Source organism: Neofelis nebulosa, chromosome 5 (assembly GCF_028018385.1).
Source record: "Neofelis nebulosa isolate mNeoNeb1 chromosome 5, mNeoNeb1.pri, whole genome shotgun sequence".
NCBI lineage: Eukaryota > Metazoa > Chordata > Mammalia > Carnivora > Felidae > Neofelis > Neofelis nebulosa.
Window position 1 is genome coordinate 4,938,317 of NC_080786.1, and position 15,127 is coordinate 4,953,443.

The window sequence follows — 15,127 nt, forward strand, 5'->3', positions numbered from 1 at the left end:
GAGTTCAAGCCCCAGGTAGGGCTCCATGCTGATAGCACAGAGCCTGCTTGGGATTCTGTCTCTCCCTTTCTCTCTGACTCTCTCTGTCTCTGCGTGTGTGTGTCTCTCTCTTCCAAAATAAATAAACTTAAAAAAAAAAAAGGCAGCCAAAGACTCCACTCAGTGTCCCTCTCTGATGCCCCTTCCTCAGAAAGCCTTCGCAGTGGATCAGAACATGTTACCTCAAAATATGCCACCTTGACATACTGATTCTCTTGAGCTGAAGACCCTTGAGAAATAGCAGGGGCAGGCAAGAAGTACTCTCTGACCTTCCCCTTTCTACTTAAAAGCAGGACACAAAGTCTCCAGTGAGGAAGGTGCCCTCCCTGCCCCCAGGGCAGACCACTGTAAATCCAGACGCTCTGGCCAGGCCAGAGAGGCGCTGAGAAAAGACTCTGCATAGAAACCTTATTAAACAACTCCTGTCTTCCACTAGTTCTCCCACGATTTTATTTTCCGTAACTTGCTGCTCCTAAAAGCCTAAAAACCCCTTTTCCTTTATCTTGGCACTTCTCTGAAGTCTCATTGTTCCTTTAAGATGCTTCTAAAAGCCCCTAGTTCCAACTCGCCATTTGGGTTACTCACCACTGAATTTCTCCCACGTGTGAATGATGCACACAGGCCCTCTGTTTTTCTCGTTAATCTGTCTTTTGTCAACTTAATTTCCAGGGCCCTGCCAAAGAACCCAGAAGGGTGGAGGAAGAAAGGTTTTATTCCTCCCCTACACCTTAGGGGGCGAGGTTTGGCTGAGGGCCCACCACAGCCCCAGTGCGCACATCTGAACTTGTCTCACCCACATCTCCATTTCTCTGTATTCTGGTCCATCGAAACCCACGGCCCCGGGTCGTGTTCCTTCCTGGGCTGTGTTTTCAGCCACCCTCCAACCGCCAAGGTGTTAGGGATGAATTTACATGGCACGGTGCCATCTGGACTGCCGATCCGTCTGCATCCGTCACCTGCTTTTCCAGCCACGCCAAGATTCCCCGATTTGAATCCAGGTGGTCCATGTTATTTACATAAGCAGCCATAAACCATCTGGATGGTTTCAAAGATTCAAGAGAAATCCTTCTTTTTCCGAACAATGAACAGCCTCCTCCCCTTCAAAATGGTACCTCCATTTAAATGTGATGTTGTAATGTTCACCTCCGAACAGAAGGTGGCAGCAGAGTACAGACGGTAAACAGCAAGTAAGAAAAACTGAGAGGGGGGTAAGCCTACTTATCTTCTTCTTGATCCTTCAGGGTCCTGCTGGCCTCTTCCCTCCAAGGTTCCATCTTCGACTGGCTGTGTGGACTTAGATAATCTTAAAAACCAATTCACACTGAAATACCAATGCCTAAAATCAATTTACGTGTCAACAGCAATACAAAAGAGTGACTGAAAACTTTAGTGAAAACAAAGTCTTTCCTGGGAACTGTCATATGACAGGCCAATGATAGGCCTTCATCCTAGTTCTTTTCTACTTAACTAACATCTGATATGCATCCAACAATTGTCTGGATGCCTACTGTGTGCCAGGTACTGTTCTAGGAACTCGGAATAGGGAACGAAACAGATAAAGTCCTCGCTCTCATAAAGCTTTCTTTCTACTAATAAATAATGTTCAAATGAATATGTGATACGTGTTATGATATGTGTGATATGTGAAATGATACGTGTTATGAAAAAGAAAAAGTGAACTAAAGGCTGTGTTGTGCAGTGTCGTTTCTACTACCCACATGTGGCTATTTTTAAAGAAGATTTAAAGCTCAGTTTCTCAGACACCCAAGGTCCATTTCAAGTGCCCATGCAGTAGTGGCTACTGTACCGGGCAGTGCAGGGATAAGACATTTCCATCATCACAGAAAGTTCTACTGGACAGTGCTAGGACTGACAGTGACAGGGGCTGGTATTTTAAATAGGAGAGTTAAGGCAGAACTCACTGAGAAAGGGACGTCTGAAAAAGTCAAGCATGAGCCGTAATCCGAGGAGAAAGCTTTTTGGGTGGAGGAAATAGCGAACGCAAAGGTCCAGGGGCATGCTTGGCCTGGAGGGACACCAAGTAGGGGCAGAAGCAGAATGAGTGAAGGCGTCAGTGTTCGCAGTGGAGCTTTAAGAGGAAGCCAGAAGCCATATCGTGCAAGACCTTGGAGGCCACAGAAATGAACTTGGCTTTTATTCTGAGTGCAACCGAAAGCCAGTGATGGCCCTAAGCAGAGGAGTCACAGGGTCCGATTTACATTTGGAGAAGATCACTCAGGCTCCTTGAGGAAGGTGGCCTTTAGAGGAAGAAGGAGGACCAGCAAGGAGGCTACTGCAATCATCCCAGCAGGAGATGACTGATGGTGGCTTGGTCTAGGGTGGTAGAGGGGAGGTGGGGAGAAATGTCCCACCTAAGGGTGGAGAGAAGACTTGAACGGGGAGGGTGGGGAAAGGGGCTCCAGGGAGACTCTGAGGTTCCTGCCGTGAGCAGCTGGGTGGGTGGAGGCCCCATCTTTGTGACAGAAAAGGGTGGTTTTGGCACCGTAGGGGGTGAGAGCCTGGCTGGAGTTCAGGACAGAATGGAACGTGGAAAACTACAAATGGTGAGTACAGACACATGTTTCAGGGTGTGTGTGTGTGTGTGTGTGTGTGTGTGTAGTTCATAAAGTGGGGTAATAACTGAAGGGGGATGTGGAGAAGACAAGGTTTCGTTTTCTTAAGTTGGGAGAATATTACGTATGTTTTTGTGATGATGGAGCCATCCTCTGGGTTAGAGAAGTCCAGAGAGAAGCAGGTTCCGGGTGAAACCAGCTTGTGACATCCTGGGAGTGAGACGCCCATCACATCAGACAACCAGGTGGTGACCTGAAGTAAGCAGCTAAATGGGAGCCCACCCCGTGTGACCCAGGAAACATCTCCGGCTCACCAGCCACTCCTTCACCAGCGGGGCGGGCCACATCTGAACCAGACACTGGACCACACCCCAGGTTCCGCGGCCAGATGCTCTCAGCTGGGGGACCTCCCACAAGCCCCTCAGCTTAGTGTAGCCTCAGTTTCCCCATGTGTACATGCAAGTGACGAAGCCTTCCTCAGAGTTGACCTGAGAATTCTGTGAAACTGCAAGATGCAGACAGCAGCGAGCAATGTGCTACAATCACGTGACAGGAAAGTTCTAATGAGGTGTGGGTTCCTGGGGGGGGGGGGGAGCACAGAGCTAAGAGTCAACGTCACAGTGTAACAAGTACAGGCAGGGGGGTCCTTCACCACCACCGCCCCGGAGATGCCTGACTGTCTGGAAACATCTTTGCTTGTCACAACTCGGGGGATGCTATTGGCTTCTGGCGGGCGGGTGCCAGGAGGCTGCCAAACCTACGATGCCCAGGACGGGCCCCCACAGCACAGTCATCCTGCCCAAACGCAGGCACAGTGGCACAGTTGAGAATCCTGGTGGAGAACGACAGAAATAGGGCCACCAGCATCAGGTTCAGACTAGAGTGATTACGCCCTGGTAGAGGACACGACGGAGGTAACCAGCAGGATGTTTTCAAACAAAGGCCCGGACTAGCGTGTGATTTCCACACTCTGCTGTCTCTTCGTATGGAAACACAAAGACTGCGCTCCTCCCCACCAGCTTCTCGGTCTCCCTGATACCGGAACCCACCCAGCTCCCCGACTCTCAAGGAGCAAAGTCCACACTCGGGCATAGAACTTCCCAAGGAAATCATTCAACCCAAAGTCAAGCAACGGAACCGTCGAAGATCTTGCAAAGATGCGAGAGACTGCACGCATCTTGCAGAAGAGCTCAGAACTAGGACTGAAACTACCTGGGTCTCGGTTTTAGCTCTGCTCCTGCCAGAAGAGCCAGATGGCCTCCACCTTGTCTTTTGCTGAGCCCGTTTAAACAAAAGCAGGCTGAGAGGAAGTTTTGGAAAGCATTTGAGAGACACCTTGTCCCATAGGATGAGGAGGCCCAACTTTCCGTGAAGTTGGGAGCCTCCCAAGAGATCCAGAGAAATTACCCATGAAGTTTGGGTGATTCTACAAACAGAGGTCTGGTGGGCACGTCTTATCTATGGCTTCTTGAAGGGTACAGTCTCCCAGATTTGCCCTACAACCAGCAGTCCCCGAGACCTCCTAAGAGGACTCAGAATCATCCCTATAATCCCACAATAGAGATGGAGAAAAGAGTGAGGGCGGCCACCCCAAAAATGGCCCTGAGCCAGCCCCATGCTGAGCGGCGGAGGGACCCAGAGGGGCCCACGTGGGTGGTCCCCCCCTCCCCCACCCACTCCAGGAGCACACTGTCTTCAGTGACCTCAAGAAACAGCTGGCGGGTGGTTTCTACGTCCCCACCCAAACCCTCCAAACAGGGAAGGGTACCTAAGGGCCTGGCCACTGGGCAGAGTCCCCAAGAGAAAGCACAAGTGAACATCTCCAAAGTGTCCTAGGCTAGGAAAATGGGCGTTTGGAAAGTTTCTCATGCCCCATTCACTGTACCTGGTCGGGGGGCCGAGGTGAGGCTAAAACACAGGCCACGGCGTAAGCAACAGGGTGGAAACGTGTAGTGGCCAAAGAACCATACTCCCCGCAGGGCCATGTGACACGGAAACATAGACAGCCCTTCCCTAACTGGCTGGCACAGGAAGATACACAGGCCGGCAGGGCCTGCTGGCTGGGTCACCTCCTCCCTAGCTATGCGGCCGCCTCTAGGAGACACAGAAGTCTGCAGAGGCAACGCACCGTGTGTGCACCCCGTCTCCAGGCACCGCCGGTTCCCAGGCCCACTCTGAGCTGCAGGGCGGCCACGGCTCGTGCCGCTCCTCCCGCAGGCTCCCCTTCCTTCCCACAGAACCCAGACTCCACCCAGCCGCCGGGCAACTTGCACGAGGAAAGGTGGGCCCATTGTGACTGGGCCCAAGTCCATCACTGCGACCATGCCTCTTTTCCAAGGGGGGCCCCGTGATGCGTCCTGGCCAACGAGCTAGAACGGGGGGTGTGCCCAGGGGGCAGATTCTCTTCGACTTTCAAAAGGGAGAAGGCCAGCAAGAGTCTACCCCCTACTTTTCCTGCCGTTTATGTGGCTGTGACAATGCGATCCGTGGAGAGCGGTAGACATTTGGGGGCCCTGAGAGAAATGGCAAAAACGGCCTGGACGTGCTTGACCTGCTCCATTAACCACCCCTGTAACCGCCTGTCTCCAAACTTCTGGTCACGTGAGACAACTAGAGGCCTCCACTGTTGGAGCCCTTGCTCCGCAAGGTGTGCTCTGTGGACCCTTAGCATCCCCTGGGCCTTATTATAACTGCAGCGTCTCAGGCCCCTCCCCACACCCACGACATCAGCAGCCGCCTCTCATCAAGATCCAGGTGCCTCCGGTGCACAAGACGGGTTGAGAAGTGCTGATTTACCCCACTGTAGTCAGGTGGTCCTGCCACAGCCGGAAGGTAGGTCCGCTGTCACCAGGAGAGCCAGTCAGAGGGTCCCCTCCGTCTCTTTATCCGCTCCTCGGCCCTTACGACGCGTCTGGCTCCCCTGGACGCAGACACAGGCAGTACCTGCATGGGCACACACCTTTGTGTTCCTGCTTCCAACTCCCTCCCAGAAAAAGCTAATGAGCCGACATAAAACACCAAGCCCACAGTGACAGGGCCACGCACATAACTGATCAAACTTCACACGGTCGAGGTCCTCCCCAGTAAAGAAAGCCAAAGTTATCAGAAACAGAATTATTATTGCCATGGTCGCCATTATTTATTCATGGGCCTCCAGGGGTACCCTGGGATCTGACAAGGTCAAAACATCAGAGACGGTTCCCAGAGGGCCAATTTAGCATCTTGAGAAGGCACCTGGGGCCAAATGCCTGGGCGTGCTGCCCTCATAGATTCTTAGACACATCGCCCTTTAACCTGATTCTACATGTTCTATCCAACTGGCTGAAAGGATTCGAAGGGTTCTGTCCAGACACGGAAAAGTGGACTCTCCTTGCCAATGAAAGGCTGGGGAGGGATCAACAGTATCCATATGCACACAGAATGTCCTGAAGAGATTTACCAACTTGCTTCCCCAGGGGAAGGGCGTTTCGAAAACAGAGATTTTTAAGAAACTTCACGTCAGACCCTCAAATGGCTCACAGGCCATCAGTCTCTTGGAGTGACAGCAACACACACGAACACAAGTATTGAGAGGACAACAGACGGCTGTAATATTTACCTTTACTAAATGATTTGCACTTCAGGACTCCTTGGGGGGAATGAAGTCACAATTCTAGAAGAGATTCAACAAGGTTGATAACTATGAATCAGGTTTTCAAGGTGCCTCCATTACTGATAATTTACTGTCTGCAGTATATTAGGAGACATCGACCGTTGTTAGGTGACTCTTTCAAAAGGAACAGACGAAAGAAAACCGCGGTTATCAAAATGACCCGGTATCTAGAATTGTGACGACTTAAATCTCCTGAAACTTTCAGCTCTGTGGTCAAGTCACATATGTGGGTTCACTGTATGGACACTTTTTATTTTCCTGGAAACTGTTCACATGGAGGCCGAGAACCACTCTCATGGATACAAACCTGAAGTCGTAACTCTTGATGTCTCCTGTGGAATTCACCCTGGGGTTCTTGAGATGAGTTGGAGCTCTTATAAACCCGTCTTCTCACCGATGTGATCAATACTGGCCAATGGCCTAAAGGCTTGTATCACTGTGCTTTTGCTTTAGTGACTTGGTGTGATTGCTGAAATCCCCATTTCTTGATGGTGCTAAGTGTACCTTAACAAGATACGCTTCCTAGTCCTCCAATTTTTAATTAATGCAACGGGTGTATAAATGCACGTGTGAATGCCTGGACCATGAAGGAGAGGACCTGGACACCCGTCTCAGATGCCACGGGGAAAGGAGACGGAAACTGGAGCTGGGACAGAGAAGTCGTGTTGCTGGCGAGGGAGAACTGCGCACCGTAACTGCTAGCAGAGCACTAATCGCTGAGTCCTTCTTGCGCATCAAAGCAGAAGTGGGAAAAAGAACTTAGAGAACTAGAGCACACAAAGTGACTGGACAGGGTTATTTCCGAGGGAAAATGGGCAAGGTGTGCGTTTGCCCGTTTTTTTAATGTTTGTTTATTTTTGAGAGAGAGACAGAGTGTGAGTGGGGCAGGAGCAGAGAGGGAGGGAGACACAGAATCGGAAGCAGGCTCCGGGCTCTGAGCCATTATTTTTAACCTTCCATATCTTCCTTACCACCCTTGGGGACGTCTGTCTCTGACCTGTCCTAGCCACATTCAGAAAATCTAGAAAAGTCTGTTCCCTTCCCAGAACCCACGAGAGGCCAGAAAGAGCACAACCTTTATCCTTGATGAGCTGGGACCTGTCCCCACACCATTTCCCCTGGACTCCGAGGGCCTCTGCTTCAAACACTTCAGGGCGACAGTGCCTGCCGCCTACCCCCTGCCTTTCAGCCCGTTTCCAAAGCCAAACCCTGCCCTTCTGTGGGACAGATGACCTCAAATGGCCTGTGCTCACATCTGACATCCCCTCAGTGTGTCCCCCCCCCCCCGCCACACCCTCAGCTTTCTTCGCCAAGGTGTCTCAGTTGTTGGCCGTAAGTGGCCAACAGTAGCCACCCCCTAGGCTGTGTGGGCTGCTCCAGTCCTCCTCACCTCTCTGGCTCCTGTGTGCCCCCTCCCCTCCTCCCAGGGCCCAGTCAACACCACACAGCACATTCCAACCCCACCAAGGGAACACACACTGGCAGAAGAAGCAATTAACATTTCTGCAAGCTGGAAATTCTCATAATTAAAACTTCTCCTGCAAGATCTCAGGAGTCGAGATAACCCAAGGGGAAGAGGCGTCTTATCAGGACACGTGGTCGGGAGAGACGGATAAACGCAGTAATACGGGCCTAAAATTGTACCCTGGGGCCGAATTATTAGACACAAATATTTCTGTTGATTAAAATAACATGAGAAGCTTGCTATAGTCCTAAGGAGCTCTGGGCACATTCAGAAAGTCTCTAAAAGAAGCAACAGTTATAATCACTCATGGAATCCGAAGTTAGGAAAGTGCTTTCACGTTAGAACTAAGTTTGGCAAAGTCAGGTCTTAACTCAGACTGTAGCCATCCGCTGAAGGACAAAGAAAGAATCACCTTGATAACCCAAGGCTCCGTACAAGTGCAAAACACTAAATGAAGGGCACCTGAAGAACATTAATTGATGAACAGTGGCCAGCCTGGTCATATTCAGGAAGAGTAGATCTTAGAAGACCAGGCAAGTTTGGGGCGTGTTTATCGTACCAGCAAATTTAGAGAGGACGACCTTCTAAACCCAGACCGCAAGTCCACTGTCAGATCCAGCACTATCCAGAGCTCTGTCTGAAAAGCCAATAAACACTGGCATCAGAGACCATTTAGACTTCTGACATAACAACACGTTGAACTTGACTCACCCAGAAACAGAACCAATATGGCCTAGAAATGCGACAGACCTGTTCATTTTCAGATAAATGCAACCTGACAAACTGCAGGACAGAAAAGATATTAAACTATTTCACAAAAGATGGCTCAGATATGTATCTTCTTGCAGTTTCTGAGGAGCCATACGACCACACGCACACACACACACAAAAGGTTTTATTAAAAAAAAAAGAAGAAGAAGAAAAAAGGGAGGGGGGCACCTGGGTGGCTCACAGGTTAAGCGTCCAACTTCAGCTCAGGTCAAGATCTCATGGTTGATGGGTTCAGGCCGTGCGCTGGGCTCTGTGCTGACAGCTGGGAGCCTGGAGCCTGCTTAGGATTCTGTGTCTCCCTCTCTCTCTCTGCCCCTCCCTGGCTCATGCTCTGTCTCTCTCTCTCTCTCTCTCAAAAATAAATAGACATTAGGGGCGCCTGGGTGGCTCAGTCGGTTAAGCATCTGACTTCGGCTCAGGTCATGATCTCACGGTCCATGAGTTCAAGTCCCGCGTCAGGCTCTGTGCTGACAGCTCAGAGCCTGGAGCCTGTTTCGGATTCTGTGTCTCCCTCTCTCTCTGACCCTCCCCCGTTCATGCTGTCTCTCCCTGTCTCAAAAATAAATAAACGTTAAAAAAAAATTAAAAATAAATAAATAAATAGACATTTAAAAAACATTTAAAAAAAAGAAGTGGGCTTTCTTTGAAATCAGAAAAGAGAGAAGGGTCTAAATACAAGTTACAATCCACACCAATAAATAAGTCATGTACTGAGACTGAAAAATGTGCCTCTCAGAACACACACACACACACACACACACACACACTTCACTGCCCTTAAGGGCACTAAAAACACACCTGTACTGACATTTAAACCCATGAAGCGTTGCCAAACGACTTCTCAGAGGCAGTTAGCCTGTCCATGCGGAACATTCCTTGCACGTCTTCTAATTCCTCAAGGAAAAACTTCTCCCCGAAATCTAAACCGCTGTTTTCTCCATTTTAAAAATTGCCAACAAGTAGGGGCATCTGGGTGACTCAGTGGGTTGAGCGTCTCACTCTTGGTTTCGGCTCAGGTCACGATCTCGCAGTTCGTGACTTCGAGCCCCCGCATCTGGCTCTGCGCTGACGGTACGGAGTCTGCTTGGGATCCTCTGCCTCTCCCTCTCTCTCTGCCCCTCCCCCACTCACTCGCTCTCAAAAATAAACAAACAAAAAATTAAAAAAAGTAAAAACTGCTGACAAGTAAGTCCCTTGACACAAGTAAGAGCCTCTGTGGCTCAAGAGATGAGCTGGTTCAGCACATGGTTCTGGGACCTTGTTGAGAAAACGCGAGCTTAGATGACTGACCCCAAAAGAAAACAATCCTATAGGATAAATTATGTCAGTCCACATATTCAAGAACTTGTATCAGCGTTAGAATGCTTTAGTAGGCATATGCCCAAAATGCTCAGTTCAGGGGGACCCACCCGGGCCTCTAAGCAGAATCTCTTCTGCTTAGACAATTCAGTAAAACATCAGAGGCTCATTCCAAAGCGTCCATTATAAACAGCGCACGGCACACCACACACGGAGAACACCAGGGCTCAGACCCAGAAGACAAAAGAAACAGTCAGGAAGCAAGTGAAGAGAGGAGAAGAACACTTCCCTAACGCAGAAGGGAAATTTCTTCAAAGGGAGCCATCGGATAGTAATGCAGATCTCTCAGGCGACCAGACTGCTTCTTCAGTTCTCTTAAATTCAGGCAAAACCAAGGTTGCTTGACTGGGTGGTCAACACAGACCTCATTTCGCCAGCTAATTGGCTGGATTCACTCGGTATTTCTGTTGCGTGTGGGAGCAGTTTACAGACAGATGAATGCCCCGTGGCAGCATGTTCCCGGGCTGGGTCTACGGCCACGAAATGAAAGAAAGCAAGCTCACGTGCTGCCAGAAAGAAAAAGTAACGTGGCTCATCGAAATCGTGTTCCCCATTCCCAACTGCTCTATCTGCAGCAGTGTGGCTTTGGATGCCTGCTCCTGACATCCACCTTAACATCCGAGTCATTTCTAAAGCACGACAGTCGCACCGCTGATGGAATGCTCGCTGTTGTGCGGGCAGCATGCTATGGTCCGAGTTCACTCATTCATCTAACTAAGATTTAAAGAAGGTCCACCATGTGACAGAACTGTTCTGGGTTTGGGGGTAAAGTCTGAATAAAACAAAGCTCCCGCTGGCCTAGAATGAGCTTTCCAGTAAGAGGAGAAAGAAAACAGAAGAATAAATAAGGGATGTATCAGGGGGTGACCAGGGCTACGAACGAAGTAGGATAAGGGTCCCAGGGGGTGACCGTGTGAAAGCATGCTGTCCTAACAGAGACCACCGGGAACACGCATGCCATTCAGGAACACTGCATTTACTAACTCGCTGCTACAAGAGAGAATGCACACCACGGGGAGCCAGGCATCCAAATAAGAGGGTGTTCAAAGGACTTACCTTAGGATTTGGCTTGTTAGGTGACTTGGGGGAGGGGTCGAGAAAGCAGGATTCTGCTCTGAATGGGACACTGTCAGGAAGGGAGGGTCGTTCTACAATTCGGTGTCTTAGTAATTCTTACCAAGGAGAAGGGAGGAATGAAATGAGGCAGCCCCTCCTACTAGCTGACGGGGGCCTTACTTGTGGTTTGGGCAATCTTGGTTTTATGTGCATTTGGACACGATGATAAAGGGTTCTTGCTTTTGTCTTAACCCATCTTTATCTGACGGTGGTGTTTTGGGAGCCTATTTACGTGAACCAGGAGAACACCACGGCCGAGCTGAGCGTGCGAGGCCAGCTCCCAGCCATCAGGGCCTGCTCTTCTCTTTCCTGTGCCCCGTCTTCCTCCAACCCTGCCAGACAAGTACTATTGCTATTTCTCTTTCATAAATGAGGAAGCAAAGGCCCGGAGAGGTGAAAGACTTATCCTCCGGCAAGCAACTCAGAAAGCCAGGATTCAAACTCGGGTTATCTGACTCCAGGGCCAGCCTCTTACATCCACCTCACACAGGGGCCCCCCCGCAGCGCTGAGCCTTTTGAATACCCTTGACAAGCTGTTACCTTCCAAAGGGCCAGGGGGCATTCCGGTGGGAGGGCGATGCAAAGCCCTTGGGGGAAGCTGCCGCCCGGTAGATACCCCCCCACCCCAGACCAGGCGATGCGCAAATGCCCGAGAAATTAAGTCCGCCTGGTCACTGTCAAGGTGAAAGCATTTTTCTCCCAGGAATGAGAAAGCATGTCCCATTTTATCTAAACTGGAAGGTTTCTTTTTCAATCATCATCAACCCCAACGCATCTCAGCAGCCTGTGACCGACGACCGGGCTTTTAAATACTGGAACGAGAATGCTAAGGCAGCACGAGGGCCACGTCCCAGGATGCGGGGGAGAACCGCTAGGAGGCGTACTTGCCGACCGCCAGGCAGTCAGGGCTTACCAGCAGGTTTTCGGGCTTGAGGTCCCGGTGGACGATGCTCTTGTCGTGCAGGTGCACAAGCGCCCTGCACAAGTCCATGAGCATGAGCGCAGCGTCGCGCTCGGCGAACTTCACGCTCTCGATGATGGCGTCGAAGAGGTCCCCGCCCTGCACGTACTCCATGATCAGGTAGATCTCCGCGTCGGTCTCGTACACCTCGTGCAGCTTCACGATGTTGGGGTGGGAGAGGCTCTGGATGATCAGGATCTCGCTGTCCACCATGTCCTCCTTGCCCCTGAGCTTGGACTTGTCGATGATCTTCATGGCGTAGGCCTGCCGCGTCTCGCGGTGCCGGCACTCCTTGACCACGGCGAAGTTGCCGTCCCCGAGCACGCGGCCCGCCTCGTAGAACTTGTGCACGTCGGCCGCCAGGAGGCCCGCGGGCCGCCGCTTCCGGCCGCCCCTGGGCTCCCGGTCCCCGCGGGCGGCCGGCTTCCTGGGCCCTGACGCGGCCGCACAGGTCTGCTGCTCCCGGTGCGCGTCCGGCTCGCCCCCGCGGGGCCCGGGCCGCGCCTCCGGGTCCACTGGCTGCTCCCTCCGCGGCCAGCCGCCCTGCCTGCTCCCGCAGGCGCTCCTGGCCTCCCTCCTCGCGTCCCGCAGCCCCTCCTCTCTGACCGGCGGCGCGTCCCCCGGCTCCCTCCTGGCCTTGGCCGCGGCCTGAGCGTGCCCCTCCTGACCTTCGGGGTCTCTGTCCTCCTTCTTGTCTGGGTGTCTGCCGGGCTTCCTGGGCTCCTGGGTGGGGTTCCTGGGGCTGCTCCTGTGGCTCTCGGCCCTGCCCCCTTCCTCCCCGGCTGCAGGGTGGGCCTCGGGCGACCGCCGGCAGCTCCTGGTCCTCACCAGCTTCTCGGCCGCCGCCTCGTACCTGTGGCTCTTCCCCAAGTCCAGCTCGCTGGTCCCCAGGGACAGCCTCTCCCTCTGCAGGCCCTGCTGGAGCTCCCTCTCCCGCCTGCACTTCTCACACCGGATGATCTCACCCGAGGTCCTTTCGATCTCCACGCCCAGGTGCTTCTCGCCGCTGGCAGGTCCGTCCAGAGCGGCTTCCCTGGGCGGCCCGCCGGCGGGCTCGGGCTCCCGCTTGCCCCCGACCCACTTCTTCTGGGGCCTCGCCCTGTCCTCCGGCGCTGGCTCCACGGGGGCCTGGCCCCGATGTCCGGGGGCCGCCTTGGACGCGCCAGCCTCCCCGCGGCCCTTGGCCGCGTCGCTCTCCCCACAGTGGTGACCCCCTCCCAGAGCCCTGCTATAGAGCCTGCTTCGCAGCCTCGGAGAAGGGGCCCGGCTGTGCTGGGTCAGGGTCAGGGCCCGGGCTTTGCTGGGGTAGAGTTCTTCTATGGCTACCTGAATGTTCTTCAGGGTTAACGGTTCTTTGCCCATGGCTATGAAAGCATCCCCTTCCCTGAAGAAATCGGAGACGCTCCTGATCTCCTTGCCCTTGAGGTTAAAGAGCTTCCTCACGCGATCGTTCTTCCATCTGGGAAAGCCCAAGGCCTCGGAGATGTCCGCCAAGAGCTGCTCAAAGCTCTGCACCGACCGTCTGTTGAGGAGCAGGGTGACCTTCCGGAGCGGGTGCCCGCCCAGCTTCACCACGGTCACCACCCTGGGCTTCAGCGGGCTGCTCTCGGCGTGGACGGGGTGGAGGCCATTCTGTGGGCCGAGCACGGGCGCGACGGAGCCCCGCGGCCCCAGGAGTGGTTTCTCCGGGTTCCCGCGGCCCGCAGGCAGCCACGTGCCTTGCAGCTTCCGCACCGTGATTCTGGAGCTTAAAGATTTTAGAGAATGGTCACACAGGTTTCCGCGTCCTGCAAGAGGAAAATGACAACACTGTGTCAGTCGTGATGGGTTCAAGGGGCCCACTGGCCTTCGCCAAAACTTTACTGAAGGTCACGGGTTCTATTGTGGTCTGTACGTGTGATCGTGGAGGGTCTGTTTGAAACGATGGAAGCCTGTGCACTTGGGACCTTATCCCCAGTCTCCCCTGTAAGAGACGAGGAACGCCGAACTGAGTCAGCCTCGGGCCTGGGTCACTCCTCTGTGCCTCCCAGGAACCCCCAGAATGGGCCACACGTGGAGAGTTCTCAGTAGGCTAGGCCTGACCCTGGAAACGCAGCCTCTGCCCCCCTGAAGTGAGCCGACTCTCCACGATACACAACGGAGATCAAAGGTCCAGGGTTTGCCACCCAGGAAACGCCAACAAGTCAGAACGTTCCGGAGCTGGAAAGAACCCAACTTTCCCCCACCTCTTTGCCAGGAAGAGTTTTCTCAGCTTGACTTTCAACTCACTGGAGGTGAGGTGGTACCTGAAGGGGTGATGACCACTGACTCTGAGACAGACCTGTATTTGAACCCTGGCACAGCCACTGACTACTTGTGTGAATGTGGGCAAATCACTCATGCTTCTGTCTTTTCAGCGAGGACATGGGGATGCAAAGGGTTTTTATGAGGGGCAAATGGGAAAATGATTGCGGTTCACTTAAAGGGGTGTTTGGCACACAGGGAGGGCACAGTAATTGTCAGTGATTAAAACTGTCCTTAGAGTCTCAATATCTCTTTTGTATGGTATTATCATTTTGGTAGTAATATATTACACTGGGAAGGCAGAATCCACTTGGCATCACAAGAACTCATGGACCAGCACGACAGGGCGGGTATTTCTTAAAGCTGTGATTGAGATTCTCTTACACCGGGGGGGGGGGGGGGGGGGGGGGGGGGAGGGGGCGGAAAAGAAAAGAAGGTGGAAACAAGTTCGGTGTAGGTACAGAAACTTTCTTCTTCAAATGGCTTTTCCTCTCAGAAAAAGGGAAAGCTTTAATAGTGAAAATACGCTCATTCTTGGGGCACCTGGGTGGCTCAGTCGGTTAAGCGTCCGACTTCGGCTCAGGTCATGATCTCACGGTTTGTGGGTTCGAGCCCCGCGTCGGGCTCTGTGCTGATGGCTCAGAGCCTGGAGCCTGCTTCGGATTCTGTGTCTCCCTCTCTCTCTGCCCCTCCCCTGCTCACGCTCTATCTCTCTCCATCTCTCAAAAATAAAAAAATGTAAAAAAATAAATGAAAATAAATAAATAAATAATAAAAAGAAGTTAAAGATAATCCTTTCTACGTGCATTTGAGTTGTAGCCGGAACCCCAGTTGTGCCAAGATGCGCAATTTGGCCCAACATATTTACACGGAATGCCTTTTGTTTTTCAATTACAACGTACAATCTG

General features: G+C 52.4%; 1 protein-coding gene across 1 annotated transcript in view; it reads right to left on the bottom strand.

Moving 5' to 3' along the window:
- Nucleotides 1-15,127, bottom strand: part of DCLK3 (doublecortin like kinase 3) — a 52,901-nt gene that overhangs the window by 16,230 nt on the left and 21,544 nt on the right. The window contains exon 2 of the mRNA XM_058729351.1: nt 11,889-13,723. Coding sequence (XP_058585334.1) covers nt 11,889-13,723 — 1,835 coding nt within the window. The remainder of the gene's footprint in view (nt 1-11,888; nt 13,724-15,127) is intronic.